General features: G+C 42.2%; 1 protein-coding gene across 5 annotated transcripts in view; it reads left to right on the top strand.

Annotated features, from left to right (window-relative positions):
* Positions 1-18,130, top strand: part of ABCC3 (ATP binding cassette subfamily C member 3) — a 76,652-nt gene that overhangs the window by 22,931 nt on the left and 35,591 nt on the right. For all 5 annotated transcript variants that reach the window (XM_073311346.1, XM_073311343.1, XM_073311345.1 and 2 more), the window contains exons 2-8: positions 2,254-2,430; positions 4,844-4,969; positions 6,197-6,334; positions 8,184-8,309; positions 9,398-9,459; positions 10,955-11,086; positions 15,680-15,898. In XM_073311346.1, coding sequence (XP_073167447.1) covers positions 2,254-2,430; positions 4,844-4,969; positions 6,197-6,334; positions 8,184-8,309; positions 9,398-9,459; positions 10,955-11,086; positions 15,680-15,898 — 980 coding nt within the window. The remainder of the gene's footprint in view (positions 1-2,253; positions 2,431-4,843; positions 4,970-6,196; positions 6,335-8,183; positions 8,310-9,397; positions 9,460-10,954; positions 11,087-15,679; positions 15,899-18,130) is intronic.

The following is an 18,130-nucleotide window of genomic DNA, read 5'->3' as shown; positions in this document are numbered from 1 at the left end:
ATGTGCAAGTGAACAAGCCCCTGATAGTGTGGCAACTCCCATCTTTTCATGTGCTGTAATGTGTATATATACTGCTTACTGTCTTTTTCACTCCATGCATCTGATAAAGTGGGTTTTAGCCCACAAAAGCTTATGCCCAAATAAATTTGTTAGTCTTTAAGGTGCCACAAGAACTCCTCGTTGTTTTTGCTGATACAGACTAATACGGCTACCACTCTGAAACCATGGTTACTCTAAGCCTTATCAGCAGACTGCAGCTGTTTAATTCACTTAAACAGAAGCTGTTGCTTTCAGAGTCTCTTTTTTTAATTTGGAAGAAAAACAAATATAATAGCCTGGAAGCACTTTTGAAGAAACCTCCCATTTGGAGAAGTTATCAGTTTACAAGGGAAGTTGGATTAATTGGAAGTTTGCAATTATATTGATAACTGGAAGTCCAAAAAACACAGAGAGAATCAAACATAGCAAGAGGTTTAAGCACAGATAAAAGTTGTTATCTCCCCATTAAAATCTTCTACAGCTTGATAAGTTTTTACAGGAAACTTAACATTATCTGTTGCATTTAAGATGTAAGTGTTATCAGCTAATTTAGATAAGACAGGAAACAAATTCCCACTAACTACAGTGAAATGTCTGGTTCTTAGTTTTGACAAGTTAAATTATTCACCCTCTTAACTTCTTTATTTGCAGAAGTTGCTCTCCAACCAATAGGTACAAACTGGGAACAAGAATCTCAACATCTGGAGTTGCAGATGAAAAGTGTAGCAAGGAAGCTAGCAAGCAAAGATGTTTGCAAGGAAGCAGATTTTCCTTCTTTCACACAATCTGTATTTTATTGAGTTCTGTTTACAGTAGGGATTTACTTATTGTTCCGGGAGTATTAGTAATAAGGTCAAGATTTTGGCCATAAATGCAGCCTTTTTCCAGATTCTCAAAGTTACTCTACAACAAATAAGTTTGTTTAAACCTGATGATCTCCCTTAATACCAGATGTTTGTGTTAGATGGGCACTCAGATTTAAGATTTTACCTCGAAAGTGTCATTTTAAAGTTGTACTGCAAATTGGGAGTGCTGTGAAATGCACACTGGGGTGCCCTAGACTCTGAATAGCCTAACAAATGCTGTAATGTCACTAACTATAGATTACGGTGACCTTTTTTTAAATAGAACCAACTAAGCCCTAACAAATACAGGTAAATGTAATGGTTTTGCATAATACAATATGTACATTTTTGTTCTAAGTTACAAAGCCAGAAGTCACCATTGTAATAGACAGGTTGGGTTTAGTTGGGGGAATTTACTGTATGGGATTACACAACATTTACAACTATTACTCATAGCCCTTCTGTTGGGACAAAGGTCACAAGATCTTTAATGACCACAAATGGTCAGTGTCACAGTTGCAGGGTTCTCTGCACCTCTGTCCCTTCACTTGTCCCTGAGTGCACCCCCACCGGGGCCAGGCCTTGTGTGTTTACCTCTGCTGGGGTGCAATTCCGCAATTCTCCCACTCTTATATGGGGCCCTGGGCTATCGCAGTTTGTGTATCCACGGTGCTTATCCAGTAGCTCTGACTGAGTTTGAGCACCTGTGGTTGGGATTATAGGACCAGTGGTGTACAGTGATCAGATGGCCGCCTTAAAACAGGAGTATTGTTTTTTTTACCAGTGGGAACAAAGCTTTTAGAGAAAAATGGATTTTAAAACAACGTACTATCTACATGGATGTGTGTCTAGCCGAATGCATTACCATGCTGTGATAGTGACCTAGGTAGGCGTAGCTTCTCCAGAAGCTCCTAGCACGTCCCTGAGTCTCCATCTAGTTCCCCCAAAAAACTATGCTTTCTTGAAAGAGAATCCCATTTTAAACCCCGTTATAGGTTGGCAGGGGGATTGTTTTTGTTCTTTTGTGTTCCTGGGCTTTGACCCTTTCTCGTCCAAACCAGTTTTATAGGTTGGCTATCTTGTGCCATTCTTTTCCTTGCCACCTGTTTCTCTAGGCAGCCCTCTACTGTATTAACCCCTTATATTCATACACTAAACACCCCAATAACAAGGCCAACATGCAGTGTTCATCAATTATTACAGAGCAGCTCCAAATCCATCACAGTCAGGATCTTGGGTTTGCATCTCCTTTGAATAACAGCTCAGTGCCCCCTACACCCTCTAGCAGAGTCCAGAAGTAGCTCCTTTGAAAAGCCATTGTAGCCAGCAAGGCTCCCCATTAATTCATGTCTATGCATCTTTTCTTCAGGAGCCCAACATTTCGGTGCACACCAACAATCCGGACCTAACACCATGTTTTCAGAATACCATCTTAGCATGGATCCCTAGCATTTACCTCTGGGCTGTCTTACCCTTTTATCTCCTTTATCTGAAACATTACAAAAGAGGATACATCGTACTCTCCATGCTGAGCAGGTTCAAGACGGTAAGATCTTTCTGTAACTCGCTGCACAAATGTGTATCCTTGAGGTCACATGTGGGAGTGGAAGCAGAGACATGCAAGTTCCAGGCAAATGGTACATAAAAGGGAAACTCAGTACGAGGTGGAAGATCAATGGCTTTATCTGCCTCTAGATTAAAGTTAGCAAATCAATACAGCTTTACAAATGTTTGATAATGAAGGGCAGTCTCTGCCCTGGCCAAGTCTGGGTTCAGGCTCAAAGCATTAGGCTGATGCCACTCTCACTGGTTTCAATGAGGTCTGGGTGCAAGTAAGGGCAGCTGGATCAGGCTCATGGTAGGTAACAATATGCACAGAGATCCCTGAAATACCTAGGCATTGTCGCTAGAGGTTACAAGCTACCCCTCTCCCTGGCTTGGATAAGCAGAGCTCCCGCTCCTTGGGTGGTGCAGTGAAAGTTCGCTCTCCAGTGTCAATTTACTTATCATCCCAATGATCTCCTTAGTACAGCTATCTGTCGATCCATCTATGGATCAATCCGTCGCACTTATATGACCCCTATATCTGAGCACTTCAAAATCTTCAATGTATGTATCATCACAACACGGTGGTGAGGTAAGTATATCCCCATTTTACAGAGAGAGACTGAGGGCTTGTCTACACGGTGGGGTAATAGGCACTACGAGGTGGTGTAATTTCTGAAGCACACTAAAGTGCTGCATTAGTGTGCAGGAAAGGTTCCATAGTACTATATGACACAATACTGCTTTAAAGCACACCAGGGAATATTTAGTGCACACCAGCAGGGTCTACAAGGACCAATTAATGTGCAACATGTTAGTGCACTTTAAAAATCACACCCCTGTAGAGCGCATTACCCCACCCTGTAGCCAAGCCCGCTGTGACTTGCCCACGGTCCCACAGGGTTGTCTGTGGTGGAATGGGGAATTGACCTAGGTCTCCCAACTCACCGTACCGTGACAATTGGGTCAGGTGTCCTCTCGATGGAGGCTCGCACACTGCCCTTCACAGCATGCTCACTAAAATTTTTCTAATTATCTCCATCCTCTTCAGTTTGTGACATATCTCCCACACTCCCTCCAGCTAGGGAATAGTAACACTGGAAGTACCCGGCAGATGCTGCCATTCTCTCCATTTCTCTCCATTCGCATTCTCAGTTCATGAGTCACTGTGAGCCATCTCTCGCTTGGGAGATTTAATTCCTGTCACGTGGAACCCATCTGCGTACCTCCCAAAGCCTTCCTCTTGTGGTTGGGCTGGTTGAACTCCAAACAGATTTGCTATGCCCCGATGTCTTTGGGTAGTTTTTGACACAGGTGTATATGCTGACAAGAATTGTAACCTTGAGAATATAACATCGCTGCGTCATCTTGCCCTGTGTACTAGCTCCAGATGAATGGAACACAACCCATGGGGGTAAATTTACTTTAAATTGTCTCACACACACACACACACAGAGGTCATCTCGTTAGTTTATAACTTCATAAACTGAAATGGCAATAGAAACCCTAATGGCCAGCTCAAGAGCTAAGGCAGGTAGCTATAAAAGCTCCCTTTGCACACTGTAAATATATTAATTAGCCAACCTTATAGAGCACAATGAAATGCTTTGCGAGAGGGTATCGGGAGCTGAACACTGAGGACCCGTAAAATCCATTAAGCCAGCCACTGTGTACACAAGGTAGGTACGTGATGAATCACTTCATGCCTTACCACCCTTAATTGAACCTCCTTGGCTTAGAATCTACCTGCCAATGGGATGAGGCAAGTAAGGGGAGTAAACAAAAGGAGGGGAAAGGGAGAGTAGGGCAAGGGTTAAAATAATGAGATTAAGGCTTGTACACACCTCGGCAATGTAAAGGATGTTAATGCTCTTGATGTTGGAGATAGATGCACAGACCTGAGAGAAGGGCTTGCTGGAACTCACCCCTGTGCAAAGGGCCAGCATGAGACCACTTAATCCTCACTTAAAACCTATTTTGAGGGTTTAAGTGGTACATAGTTCTTGTGCTGGACCACAAGAGAATCAGGTTCAATCCAGGAGTAAAACTCGTGGCTCCAGTCCAGAGCACTTCTCACTAGATCCATCTCTTTCTCTCTCTCTCATTTGTGCCACTGGATTTCCAATTAAAACTGATTAATATAGTGAAAATAGGCAGATATGTATGTCTGTGTCCATATCACATTCACACACCCCCCCAAAAAAAGTATGAGGCCAGATTCCCAATTGGTATAAATCAGTGTATGTACCCTCCATTGACCTAGCTCATGGTTTTCTTCACCTGGGTGAAGTAATGGCACTGTTTTATTTTAAATCAGCTTCTCGTTGATCCAAATATAACTACTTCTGCAGATCTGCACCTGGAGGCAAATTTATCATATGCCTTCCCCATTTAACACTTATTCTTCTTTTTAGATCTTAGGTGTTCTGCTGTGGTGTGTGTGCTGGGCAGACCTATTCTTCTCCTTCCATGAACTCCTACAAAGCAGAGCCCCATCCCCTGTCTATTTTGTCACTCCCCTAATTGTTGGCATCACAATGGTTAGTATGCATTTCTATCAGTGACTATTAATGGGAGTAGCTTTCGCTGGCATGAAGTTACCCTTTGTGGACTAATGGGGTAGAAAAACCTTCCTGTGCATTCTCCACAGGATTCTACTGATCACCAAAACCCTGGAATTGGTCCAATGTTGACAGCCTTAGCAGAGAGGTTGAGGAGTAATTGGGCCATGGAAACTGAACTACCTTCCGAGCTCTCGAGTTGATGCTTTTATTGGTTGGGGCAGGATGGCAGAGTGCTGTGGGGTGAAGCAGAATGGCTAGCTTCATCATGTTCTATCTCTCTGATGGTCAAACAGAACTTTGGGAGGATTGTCAGTCTGACACCTTTCACCGCCGTTAAATGTTCTCTCTATTTTTTTTTAAAAAGTTGCTGAATGAATTATTAATATTTTTTGAGTTTATATATGAAAAATGTTGCTTCCTGAAAAAAGCTCCTAGTGCAAACAGTCTGCATTGAAGAGATTGTGAGTAATGTCAGTTTAATGGAAGGCTTTGTTTTGCATCATTTATTTCCTAATGTAAAATTCTTCATGCTACCTTACTTGTGATTGTTGTGTAGAGATAAGTGACTTGTCTTTTATGTTGGGCTTGTTTTGACCTCTCCTGAGCAAAGCAATGTATTGGAGCCCTATTTGTGTATTGTTCTACCCTGTGTCAAACTGTGCTTCTGATTTATATTATTGTTGGCTCTTTATTGGACAGAAACCAAAAGCATTTTGCTAAAGAACTCAAACTAGAAGATGAAATACTAATCCTTATCCATTTAGCTTTTGCTTCCTTATGTGGGATGAAAACATTCACAGACAGGTTATAATTCCACCTATCTAGATGGAAGCAGTGAACTTTTTGGTGAAGAACCAATGAAGTTTAAAAATACGTTCACCCTTACTGTTAATTTGGCACAAACAAGAGAAATGTCGGTTAAAAGAAAAAACAAATTTCTGAATCAGAGCCCATGAAAACAGGGAGAGAAATTATTTTATAAGGGCCCTGTCCTGTTTTCATTAGGCAAGTGAAAGTTTGCGATTGACTTCCATGGGAGCACGGCCGAACCTTAAGTGCACAAGAAACCATTTTTGTAATCCTGTAATTTTAGTGGTGTTGCTGCTGTGGGGGGGAGGGTTATGATGGGCACCCACTGAAAGCATGAATGGGGAAAGCAGTGTCAGGCATGTATTTATGTGTTCCTGTGTTTACTTTTCACAGGTGTTAGCCACAGTACTCATTCAGTACGAGAGGCTGCGAGGGGTTCAGTCCTCAGGAGTGCTCATAATATTCTGGTTTTTGTCTGTTCTCTGTGCTGTGGGTCCTTTCCGGTCCAAGATCATGGCTGCAACAGCTCAGGTAAACATACTGTGCTTGTGTAGGGGACAGCTGGTATAGCATTACCATGACTTGGAAGGATACATGGAAATGAGTCACCCAGTTTAGATTTCATATCTGAACCTGAACTTTACCAGACAAAGGGGAAGTTTGACTCCAAAGATGGAATTCAATCTGTCTGTAATTTAAAGGGAACTTTTGAGTCATATCATTGCATGCCAAGGGAATGCCCAGACTATGCTCAATCAAAGGATGCATTGGACACCTGGCAGGAATCTGAGGGCTGCACCAGTTTCACATACAGTGGAGCAGATCGCAGCCACCTTTTTAAATAAGGAACAGTGGTAGCAGAGACAATATGTCTTAATATCCAGTACTCCTGCTTGGATCATACAGTTTGGCTGCACTGTATAACTCCATGGGCTGCACAGTCAACTCTTGATGTGATGGGAACCGGATTTCACGCTTACTGTGGTTGTGAGCAAAGATCAGAAAGTTAGACGGAGAGAAAAGAAAGCTGTGCTGATATGATCATGTTTAAAAACATAGCTAGTTCTGCCACAATGAGAGGGGGACTGCCATATCCCTGATCCGAGCAAATTTCCATTTGACTATTGAATAAGTCCTGTGGATTTAGTGATTAGATAATTGAAGGCCTGGCAAGAAAAGCAGCATGTTAAGAACACTAAGCATAAAATCTTGGTCCAATAAAAGTCAATGGGAGTTCTGCACTATTTGGTGATTTAAATGATTATTTATTCATTTAATATCATTTCTATAGGAGAGATCTTGATATACTGGGCTGCATAAAACATGGAGCTTGAATTGAACTATAAATGGTAGTCTGTGCAATATTAATTTAGAAAATACTACATGCCAGAGTGGGATGCCCTTGTGAGTTAACTGGTGTAAATTTAACAAGTACAGTAATAATGAATTTCCTTGTTATGGCCCCTCTCACCCTCACAGTGTAACTGTGAGGCTAAAATTCAAACGTAATCAAAATTCCATCTGGCTAATATAAATAAGTTAAAATGTTGAACTACATCATGATGCAGCACCGAAAGCTTTTTTCGAGGGGGAGAGGCTTTATCAATGGCTAATTCTGTAGTAAATCTAAATCAAGAGGTTGGATGGCCTACAGACCTGGACCATTAAAGCAAACCCAAAGGCAACGTCTCTTCTATTGTCTTTGCAACCATCAGTGGCCAGAAACGCCCCCTCTCTGACTGTACGGATTACAGATTTTTTATGGTTAATGAGAGTGTGCACAATTACATCAGACAGGATATAAACAAAAACTGTATAAGGGATTATACAGTTCTGCTATGAAGAGTAAGTCAACCACTAACTGAGAGGAGCTGGAAAGAAACTTACCCTAAGGGAAGAGTGTACAGTAATTGTCTATTACAAAGTTTCTTGCCCCTTCCTCTGAAGGCATCTGGTACTGGCCCCTGTCAGAGACAGGATACTAGCCTAAATGGATTCCTCTTTTGATCTGGTGTGGCAGTTCCTATGACTGTATATTAAAGGCATGATCCTGCACATATCATCACCACAATCTCCGAAAAAGATTTCAGGTGGTTCTAATTCAGAAAAGTATCCTTATTCAGGAAAGGCGTTTAAGCACATACTTTAAGTCCCATTGAAGTCAACGAAACTTAAGCACATGCTTAACTTTAAGCACATATTTAGATGCCTTAATGAATAGGGACCCACATTTATAACCATTATTCCACATAGTAAGACATTTGCAGGATAGAGCCCTAGGGGAGAAAATGCACTGCCAGAAAGCAGCTCAATAAATTAGTAGCTTCTACAAGAATTAAGTCTAATGAAAACAACCCTTTACTGTTTTTTCTCCTTCTAGGGCCAGATAAAAGACAGGTTCAGACTTACCACATTTTACAGCTACTTTGCACTGATACTCATTGAGCTGATCCTTTCGTGTTTTAAAGAAAACCCTCCATTTTTCTCCCCTGTTAATTCAGATCCTGTAAGTACTGTTATATTCCTCTGATTGTATTTTATAGAATTTCTTAGGTGACATGTAAGGGAGATAGTCTCTATTGGGAGGAGTGTTCGGGTGGCTTAGGGCAGTGTGTCTCAACCTTTTAGGTTGGCAACCCATTACATGAAGTCAAAAATTTTCACAACATGCCTCCCCCCCCATTATATGTACTAAGATTAAAAATGCGCAGTAGTAACCGTAATAATCCTGTGTAATTGGTTCATATGTGTGTTTCAAGAGGTTGACAGAGAATGCTTGCCCTTGAAGGGGAATTGTGTGCAGGGAGTGGGGGAGCAAGATTTTCTTTGCTTTATATTATAATAAAATTTTCAACACGTCATGATCCCCCAGTTGAGAAACACTGGTTTAGGAGATTGGTAATGATACACGGAGCCTTTCACCACTAGATCTCTGGTTGAAATCCAGCTCAGAGCAGTTGGTTGCTGAAGATAGATCTCACTATTAGAAATACTGAGAATACCGCACCTCATTTATTAAATTGTTATGCAGCAGCAAATATATTTATGAGAATTAAAATGTGATATTAATTGTTCCAAGGATTATCTCTGGAGAGACGGACTTCAGTTTGATGGATGTCCTCTTAATGATATGTGAAGCCATTGGGATTTTAATTTATTAATAAATGAGCCATTCCTATAGGACTTGAGGATGGACAAGGAATAACCTTACGATAAGACAATAGTGCTGTCTAGAGGTTAAATTGCTTCTCTATCTCTTTAAGCTGTTTTCATAATTGGATTTATGTTTGAACCAAGCTGGGAGAGAATGCTGAATTATTGAATTAATTTCTGAAACGAACATTTCTGAAAGCAAAGAATGACATTTCATTTTGTACAAGTGTGATTAAAAAGCAGTATGAGGTGTGGTTGTTAAGGAAAGAAAGGAGCCTGTATGAAATGGAGAATGAAAGAGATAATTTTATGTCATTATTAGCACATAGTGCATAAGTTATACTCCATGATAGATCAAAAATGATTAAAATGTGTTTTGTCCTTTTTGAAGCAATGTTATTTTAAACTTCTTAATTTGTTTTTAATTTAACTTTCTTGTAGAATCCATGTCCAGAGTTAAATTCAGGCTTTCTTTCAAAGATGACATTTTGGTGGTTTACAAGGTGAGCATGTCCTTCAGTGCATGCATCCGATGAAGTGAGCTGTAGCTCACAAAAGCTTATGCTCAAATAAATTTGTTAGTCTCTAAGGTGCTACAAGTCCTCCTTTTCATTTTATGTCCTTCTAAGGCTTTTATAACCCCAAGGATAACCTCCATTTTTGTTGGCAAAAATACGGGACTTCTGACAACCAAAAATTTCCCTTTTAGTATCTACTGGATAAAGTTACTCGCTTCCTGTTCATTCTAGTGTAATGTTTCCCCTGAGAGGTGTCAGGACACCAGTGGTAGCAGTGAAAGAGATTTAAAAATCTGTCCATAAAGTGCCAAGAAGATTCATAATACCTTTCAGAACTGTAGAGGTGAAACTGAAGAGTAGCCTAATAAATAATATATACAATTTGCTTACTATGCACTGGAATGCTAACATACAGCAAGAGAGTTGGTGAGTCATAAGAACATGTTGCACAACAGGGATAATACTGCTACCTTTATACTCCAGGAGGGGGGATGTCTTTACTTTCCTGTGGAAGTTTTCATGTACTGTGTTCGTAAGGGGATTTTCTGAAGCATAAGGAAAGAAAATCGAGACATATATGTAACATGACAACTTTCAACAATAGAATTGTTGGTGTTACACATGGGTTCAAGGTGCAAAGTTCAGATCAGGATTCAGATCCAAAGTTTTGGCCCATCCCTGATAGAGAGATGGGCAAACTGCAAAATTCACATCCAGACTCAAACTTTCTTTGAGGGTGGTGGCATCTGGGATTTTTGCTTTGGCTTCAGTGATAATAGTTACACTGTCATTAGCAATGTCCTCTTATTATCCTATGTGTAAACCCAGTAAGACCATTTCTAATAAAGTGTGTCATATTTGCAATGCTTCTAAGGGATTTGAATGCTCAACTCCTATTACAAATTAATGGGCATTAGCTGTTCATATCCCCTAGGCAGCTTTGAAAACTTCACCCTAAATATGCCATTGAGGAATAATAATTTTCAGATATATGTGGGGAAAAAATCCCATTTTCCTTTGGTGGTTTATAGTCTCTTGATTTTTATACGTCATTCAGCTCAGACAGTGACTCTCGACTAGTTTAGTTATTTTAACTTCCTAACACTTCACCATTCTCATGCAGTAGTATAATTCAACTCAAACACTTCTGGAGATGGTTTCATTATTCATTATTCATCACAATTCTTTAAATTGTTTTTGTTGACTTTTAAAAAAAATCACAACAATATTTCCATAATATATTGGGTTTTTAAAATGTTGTTTATTAACTAAACCTAAACGTGGAACCTAAACTATCTGACCTCCTTTCCCTGCGTTTGTAACTCAGTTTTTGCTTTAGGGTCTAATTATCACTTTTGGTTTAGAAAGAGATTTCTCTTACTTTTGTTAGCTAAATGGTATTGAAGTTTCCAATGTTAATAAATGTCTTTAATTTTATCAGCCAAATGGATTTGGAACTATTATTTTTATATTCATACAGCATGGCAATTCTTGGTTATAAGAGGCCTTTGGAAGATAAAGACTTATGGTCTCTGAATAAAGAAGATACCTCCAGTATAATTGTACAACAGCTGCATAAAGAGTGGGATAAACAAAAAGACGAACGGAAACAGTAAGTACTTCCACATTTTAGCAAACCGAGATTGGTCTCTAAATTGTCTGTACGTTAAAAATGAGTCCTGCTCTGAAAAGGGGCAAAGGTCTGGTCTACACTACAATGTTGCTCCTGCTGATGTAAGTTGCCCACTACACAGATCTAATAACTTCCCCCTCCGTGAGAGGTGCAGCACTTAGGTCAATGTAGTTAGGATGACTCAGTGTTTGTGTAGACACTGCATTACTTACATTTCCTGTTGGCTGTCAGCCCCTCATGGTTTCAGAGTAGCAGCCGTGTTAGTCTGTATTCGCAAAAAGAAAAGGAGGACTTGTGGCACCTTAGAGACTAATACAGCTGGAGCCCTTCTACCCCGGGGCTGACAGCTAGGGCTGTTGGCCCCAGGGTGGGGGACGCTCCAGCTGTCAGTGTTCCACAATGCCCCACACAGTTAAGTTGGTGGAAGCTCTTCTGGTGAGGATGTGCACCCCCGACAGATGGGGCGTGTGTGGACGTGAACCACTGTGGTAATTACAATCTAACTTGGGTTGATTTACTTTTGTAGTGTAGACAAGACCTATGTAAAACGGCCACCTACTAACTCAACCAATCTGTTTTCCAGAAGTATTAAGTCACGTGTGCTTGCTTTAATACACTTTTACTCCTGTTAGCACTGCAGAACCAACACGCTTATGAGAAAGTGAGCTGGGGTCTTCTCTGGCTCAGACATCACCTGTAGAATTGCTAAGTTAGGTATAAGTGCAGAATCTCCACCCCTGGTGGTGTGTGAGCCAAAAGGACCAGGCTGAGTTTGCAAGGGTGGTAATTTGGGTGGGGGAAGATCTCCTTACTCGAAACTGAGCAGACTTCATCTGGAATCTCTGAGAGACAATAGAGCTGGAGCCTGACGATCTCATTCTGAATCAATTTTGAGAATAGACTTTATGTGCATCTTAAGAAACAAAAGGAATCCCCACACACACATGCATGAGGCTTTCACATCTCACACCACCTTCAGCCTTTGAATAAGCTCCTGGGGTGAGGAATAAGGAACTAGGGATGAGATGCTTAGTACAGCTTCTCACTTTCAACTAGTAATAACAAGCTTTTTAAAAAGGACCAACATTGCTTATGAAAGAGGCCCCTGCTCCTAGCGAAGTTAGGGGCAGAATTTCCCTTGTCTTCACGGGCAGCTAGCATCCGGCCTGGCCTTTGCAAGTAGTTCGCACACTAGATGAGGTGTCCTTTCAGTCTCACATTCTGTCCTAATCTGATCTAAAAGGACAATTATTTGTTGTGACTGTGTCTCTCTCACCCACTGACTGGTGTCAGAAAGCACTTCTAAATAAATAGATCTCACTGAGGATGTGCTTATAGTCAGAAACGTCAATAAGTGGGTCCTTCATTTCCATTTCCTCTAATTGTAGATCTATTTCTTCTCCGGACAGAGGTTTTCCTCTGTTTCCCTGTTCCATGCAATCATGCCAAGCTGGAAAGCCCCCATTATGGGTTAATAGTATTAATGCTCATAATAGTATTTTTGGCAGGGTTAAATGTGATGGGGGAGTTTTTGCTTTGCAGCTGCGATTTGAAGAGCTTCCAGTACTAACACCGCTGGCTGTTCGGTTCTTTTAATAACTTGTCTATTTTTATGGAAGGGTGTAATGTGCATTATGTGGGATCTGGCCTCTTGGTGCACGGACATAAACCCAACTTCGCCCTAATGAGATTTGTGTAATGAGGGCAAACAGTTTACAGAGACGTCTAGGGCCCAGCAGAACTTCCATTCTGAAACCATGCCTGGGGTTTTGTCAAAAAGTTCATTGTGTTTTGAGATTCTTTCAAGCAAACCCAGGCCAGTTTGCTGTGAACTTGGATGGAATTTCTGGTCTGTGTTACCAACTGGTGAAACTTGGTGGTAAAGGCACTAGTGATTCTGAAGTGCAGGGTACGTCTGCACAACAGCTGGGAAATATAATTCCAGTTGGGGCAGACATACCCATAGTAGTTCTGCTCAAGCTAGTGGCTAAAAATAGGATGGCCACAGCAGCACAGACAGCAGCATGGGCTAGGTGCCTGAGTCTAGTCCTGCCTGACTCCCTGGATATGTACTCAGGTAGCTAGCCCCAGCTGCCATCTGCATCACCATGGCCATGCAGCTATTTTAGGCGGCTAGCTCAGGTCTCTCTTCCCTAGCTGGGAATTACCTCCCAGCTGCTGTATAGACATACCCTCAGAGGGAGTGCAAGTGAACTAAAGCAAAAGAGAACCTTCCAGGAACCTCCCCCTGCCCAAACTCACTGAGTTTCACATTGTTCTAAAACAGCTAAAGTGAGGTGGCTACACTTACCTTATAGGGATTGGCAGATGCTCCTAGTTGCTCTGTATCCAGCTCCACCGATGTTAACAGCATTGGGAGCCCATGTATAGACAGACCGGTGGCTGCCATCTGTGTTTTTAATGCTGTGTCAATTAGACCTGCTCTGAGAAGGGTTATATGACACTGTATTAAAAATGATATGGCAGACACGGGTACGTCTACACTAGAGTGCCACACTCGGGGAGCTGAAGGGGGGCTGGAAATGTCCCTACCAGACACAGGGCTGCATTATAAATCAAACAAATTGTGTGTGGCTGGCATAGGCAGAGCCTCAACTTTATAGAGAACTGTGTTTGTTTCTCACATTCCTATTGTTCCTGTCCATCGGGGTGTGAAACTTTAGCATTTTGGGTCATGACTTTCTCCTCAATGAGTCTAACTGAGGGGTTCTCAAACTGGGGGTCGGGACCCCACTGGGGGTCACAAGGTTCTTACAGGGGGGTTGTCAGCCTCCACCCCAAACCCCGCTTTGCCTCCAGCATTTATAATGGTGGTAAATATATAAAATGTGTTTTTAATTTATAAGGAGGGGTCACACTCAGAGGCTTGCTATGTGAAAGGGGTCACCAGTACAAAAGTTTGAGAACCATAGCTGTTAACCAGCTCTGTAAATGGACTATAAGAGAGGAATGAGGATGTAAGTTTTAGCTATAATAATAATAAAAAGAATTGGAAAATAGGGTATTATAATTTGCGTATGTGCTCCCTGGGTGTGCTTCAAGTCCTGCCTGCTTGCTTTACTGACAAAAATACAGTTTTGCTCCTATCCAAGCTACAGAGCCAATCTGGCTGTGGGAGACAGAGCTGGCATCTATTCAACCTCGTGTCAGCAAAATCATTAGTTCTTATGATCTAATTGCAGAATCTTTCCAACTGGGGAGGGATGATGTCAGAAATAGAGGGCGTGTCTGCACTGACCGTTAAAGGTGTGTGTTTTCCTGTGGAGTAACTAATGTATATTAGCTATCTTGCTGTAAAAACACAGTCAAGAAAAGCCCAGGAGTTTCACTGCAGCGTTAAATAAGTGTAGTCCACCCTAGGTGGGAAGATAATGCTGATCTCACCTAGCTCCTCCCTGATAAACACCACAAATGCATTGTCTCAACTTAATATTTTACAGCAAGATAACTATTGCACGTTTGTTTATCTTGCTTTAAAACCCTTTCCACTGCCTTTTCAGGCAGTGAAGGGAAAGCCAGAGAGAACTCATCATGGCTTTTCAGATCCTTTTGCTGAGTTTACAGTGCTGGTAGCCCCCTCTCCCCGAAAAAAACCCAAGTGTGTTGCTTGCAAACTGAGCAAATCGAACCTGGCAGATACTGAGCGAGAGAATGAACTGTGAAACCCAGTGAACTATTTTCAGCAAAGAATTTATTTGTCTGATTTAGCCTTTATTTTCTGTTCACAAATGGTCTGTGAACACATCAGAATTTCCACAGTTTTGTTCAAGGAGTGATGTATGTGAACACATTTCTGCCTCGGGACTCTTTGTCACTTTGAGAATCTGTGGCCTGTCCAAATTTCAGACCTCAGCTAGCTCCAAAAAAACTACTCAGTCGTTGGAAAAAGTCAAAAAGGCCCGGTCCTGATGTTATTAACAAAAGAGGTTAATTCAAAACTAACGTCTCAGTCCTGGCTGCTCCCAGGGTTCTTTTCCTGTCCTTCCTTGTAGCTGATCCTAACATCCAGGAGGCTTCACCCATCTGCGTTACATTCAGGGTGGAGTTGGATAAGACAGAATTGCCTCAGTGAGACAGCACGGTTCCAACACCTGCTGACAAAGGGTGGGCAGCAAAAAATCCTGCCAGCCTGTTCTGAGAGAGTTGAGTGAGAGCATCACAGAAGATGGGATTTCCAACAGCACCTAGGGGAATTAGGCACCCAACTGTCATTGAAAGTCAGTGCGTGTTGGATGCCTGACCCCCTTAGGTGCTTCTGAAAATCCCACCCAGAGTCTCAAATAGTATTATCATAATAAACGTATCACATGTTTCATCAGTGGCTCTCAGTGTTTTGCAAAGGGAGTATCATCATTCCCAGTTTTACGGATGAGGGGAACTGAGGCACAGACTGGTGAGGTGACTTGCACAAGGGTACCCAACAGGCCAGTGGCAGAGCCAGGAATAGAACCCAAATCTCTTGTGTTCTAGCTTGGGGCTCTATTCACTAGGTCACACAGCCGCCATAGTGCTCCTGAATTTTTGCCGTAATCGTTTGTTTCATATCCTTAGGAAAGAAGAGGTGGCATACGTGAAGACATCTAACCATATGCTGAACCATGTTGATGATGGCCCAGAGGAGGCAGAAGTTCTGATCCAGGATAAGAGGCAGCATAAAGAGCCTTCCTTCCTCAAAGCATTGCTAAGAACCTTTGGCTCATACTTCTTGATCGGCTCTTTCTACAAGCTGCTCCAAGATCTGCTTTCTTTTGTCAACCCTCAGTTGTTAAGGTTGGTTTCTCCTATCAGTCGTTTTTACCCCCAGTCCTCATGAACTCTCCGCTTCAGAGATGAGCATGCTTCTTGAAGTGCATTATTTTCCCCACACAGTATGCACACCCTGCAGCTTTCGTCGTGAAATGGCAAAAGGTGGCCGTTCTTCCTTGTGTACTAAAAGGGAAATCGGACAGTCTTGACTAGGACACCTACAAATAAAAGACCCATAAATTGGGCATGGCCAAAGCACTGCCTTGGGCTAAAAAATGGCCTGTTGCCTTCTGAGTTGCAGCCTAAAGTAGTTTATTCTTTACTGCTGAGGAGCATCCGCAGCCAGGCAGGCAGAGCACTGCATGCTGGGACCAGTAGTTTTTGCATGTCTGATGCCTATATCAATGATGAAGGCAGCTGCAATATGCTTCATTGTATACAAATGAAGTGTGGCCCTTAGACACCTGGCAGGTGGCCAGTGTAGCTCTTGGCTGGGACAGATTTGGGAGTTCCTGCCTTATATGTAGATTTATTCTAGACAGAGCCAAGGCCTTGGGTATTCTCAAAGGTGTTGCAGTGGTGAGAACATGGGGTGGGGTGAATACATTTTCCAGAAGAAGGAAATGATCGGATACAAGAAGGAAGGTCCTTGCCGAGAAGCGGCATCAGTAGCACCTTTCCCGCCTTCTCTTGCACTCTCCTTACATGGAGTAAGGCTCCTAAAAATACTTTGCTGTTTGTCTCCCTGGGAGATCGGCTCTCCCAGCCCAAGTCATGAAAGGGCTGTGCGTCTTTGTAAAGTGGTATCTCACTTCTCTTTCTGTGTTGATTTGTTCATGTGGCACAAAGCCCACCAGCTCATTAACTAGGAAGAATGTCGTGAAGGAAATACCAGAGTTGCAGGGAATAGCAGTTGCGTTCCATCAAGCAGTCATTTTTCGCTCTCGATCTTTAAAAGACGCCCCGACATTTTAAATGCTTTTGGAAAGAATAGTGGAGAATGGATTAAGGTTTTAAATGAAGGTAGGGGGTGGGGTGGAAAAGGATGGGGTCATGTGGTATAAAAACCTCTGTTAAAATAATGCTTGGTGCGGAGCTGTCTTCTGAGATCCTGCTGATATGTGAGTGCTTTGTATAACGCACAAAAACTTGTTACACAGAGGAGGACCCAACCCACCGTATCTGCATGTTGTAGTTTACAACATATCTCCTTTCCAAGCCTTGGGGGGAGAGGAGAGCGCTGGCAGGCTTTTAAGGGGAAAGTGGGTTAAATGTCATTATATCCTGGGAGCTTCTCAAACTTGTATCAATTCAGAGATAAGTTTAATGTCCTGGTCGATGATATCTCAAGGCACATTGCCGTGCATTCATGTAAGCATCTAAACTCCTGTGAGCAGCCTCAGGAAATTTGTTTCTAGCGCCTGGAAAAAGTAGGGCTGTTTGGCAAGTTTTGATGCATGCAAAACAATAGTTTTGTATTTCCAGAAAGATCACTAGGTCACATGCTGGGTTCATCAGGAAAAGCCTTTACAGAGCTCCCCACCTAGTATGTCTCAGTCCGCTGATGCTGCCTGGAGCTGCTCAGGGGAAGGTGGGTTTGGGGCCAAAAAGGAATGTTAACCCTGGCCTCCATTCTTTTGCAACAAGTGATTTGGGGCCTGATCCTTAGCTTTTGCAAATCATCACTGAAGTCCCTGGAGCTATGCCAGTTCACAGCAGCTGGTGCTCTGGCCCTTTGAATGAAATCTTAGGTCCCACTTTCCTCTGATAAGAAAAGGCAGAATTATTGTGGCAGAGCTTAATTATCTGATTCATAGTGCCAGATCCACTTTACGTGGCTAATAACCTGAAATTGGAAATGCAGTTACTGGGGTTATTGTGCATTACTTGATATTTTCTGCTTATTAGCCATATCTTTACCATGCAGGCCTCACTGGGAAAGCAATTGTGTGTAGTAGAAGTCAAGGGTTATTAATGAAGATTAATGGCACCACCATTTAGCTAAAAGGTAGACGTGAACGTCAGTTCTTCATGGATACATCTAGGAGAATGGGGTTTGGAGCCTATTTCCCTGAGGCAAAAGCCAGCCCGAGGCACTGGTGGTCCAGGAGTTTGAAGAAGGTTAAGATGAGGTGATGGTTTGACTATGATCTGCTGTGATGGAGTTTTGGAGGAGATGAAGAAAAAAAAATTAGAGACACGCTCCAGACCTGTGGGGTAATTGAATGATTGTCTTCTGCCAGAGGGGCAGAGTTA

This window comes from Lepidochelys kempii, chromosome 14 (assembly GCF_965140265.1).
Source record: "Lepidochelys kempii isolate rLepKem1 chromosome 14, rLepKem1.hap2, whole genome shotgun sequence".
In the NCBI taxonomy this organism is placed as follows: domain Eukaryota; kingdom Metazoa; phylum Chordata; order Testudines; family Cheloniidae; genus Lepidochelys; species Lepidochelys kempii.
Note: the sequence above shows the minus strand (reverse complement) of the source record. Positions and strands in the feature narration are given on the sequence as shown.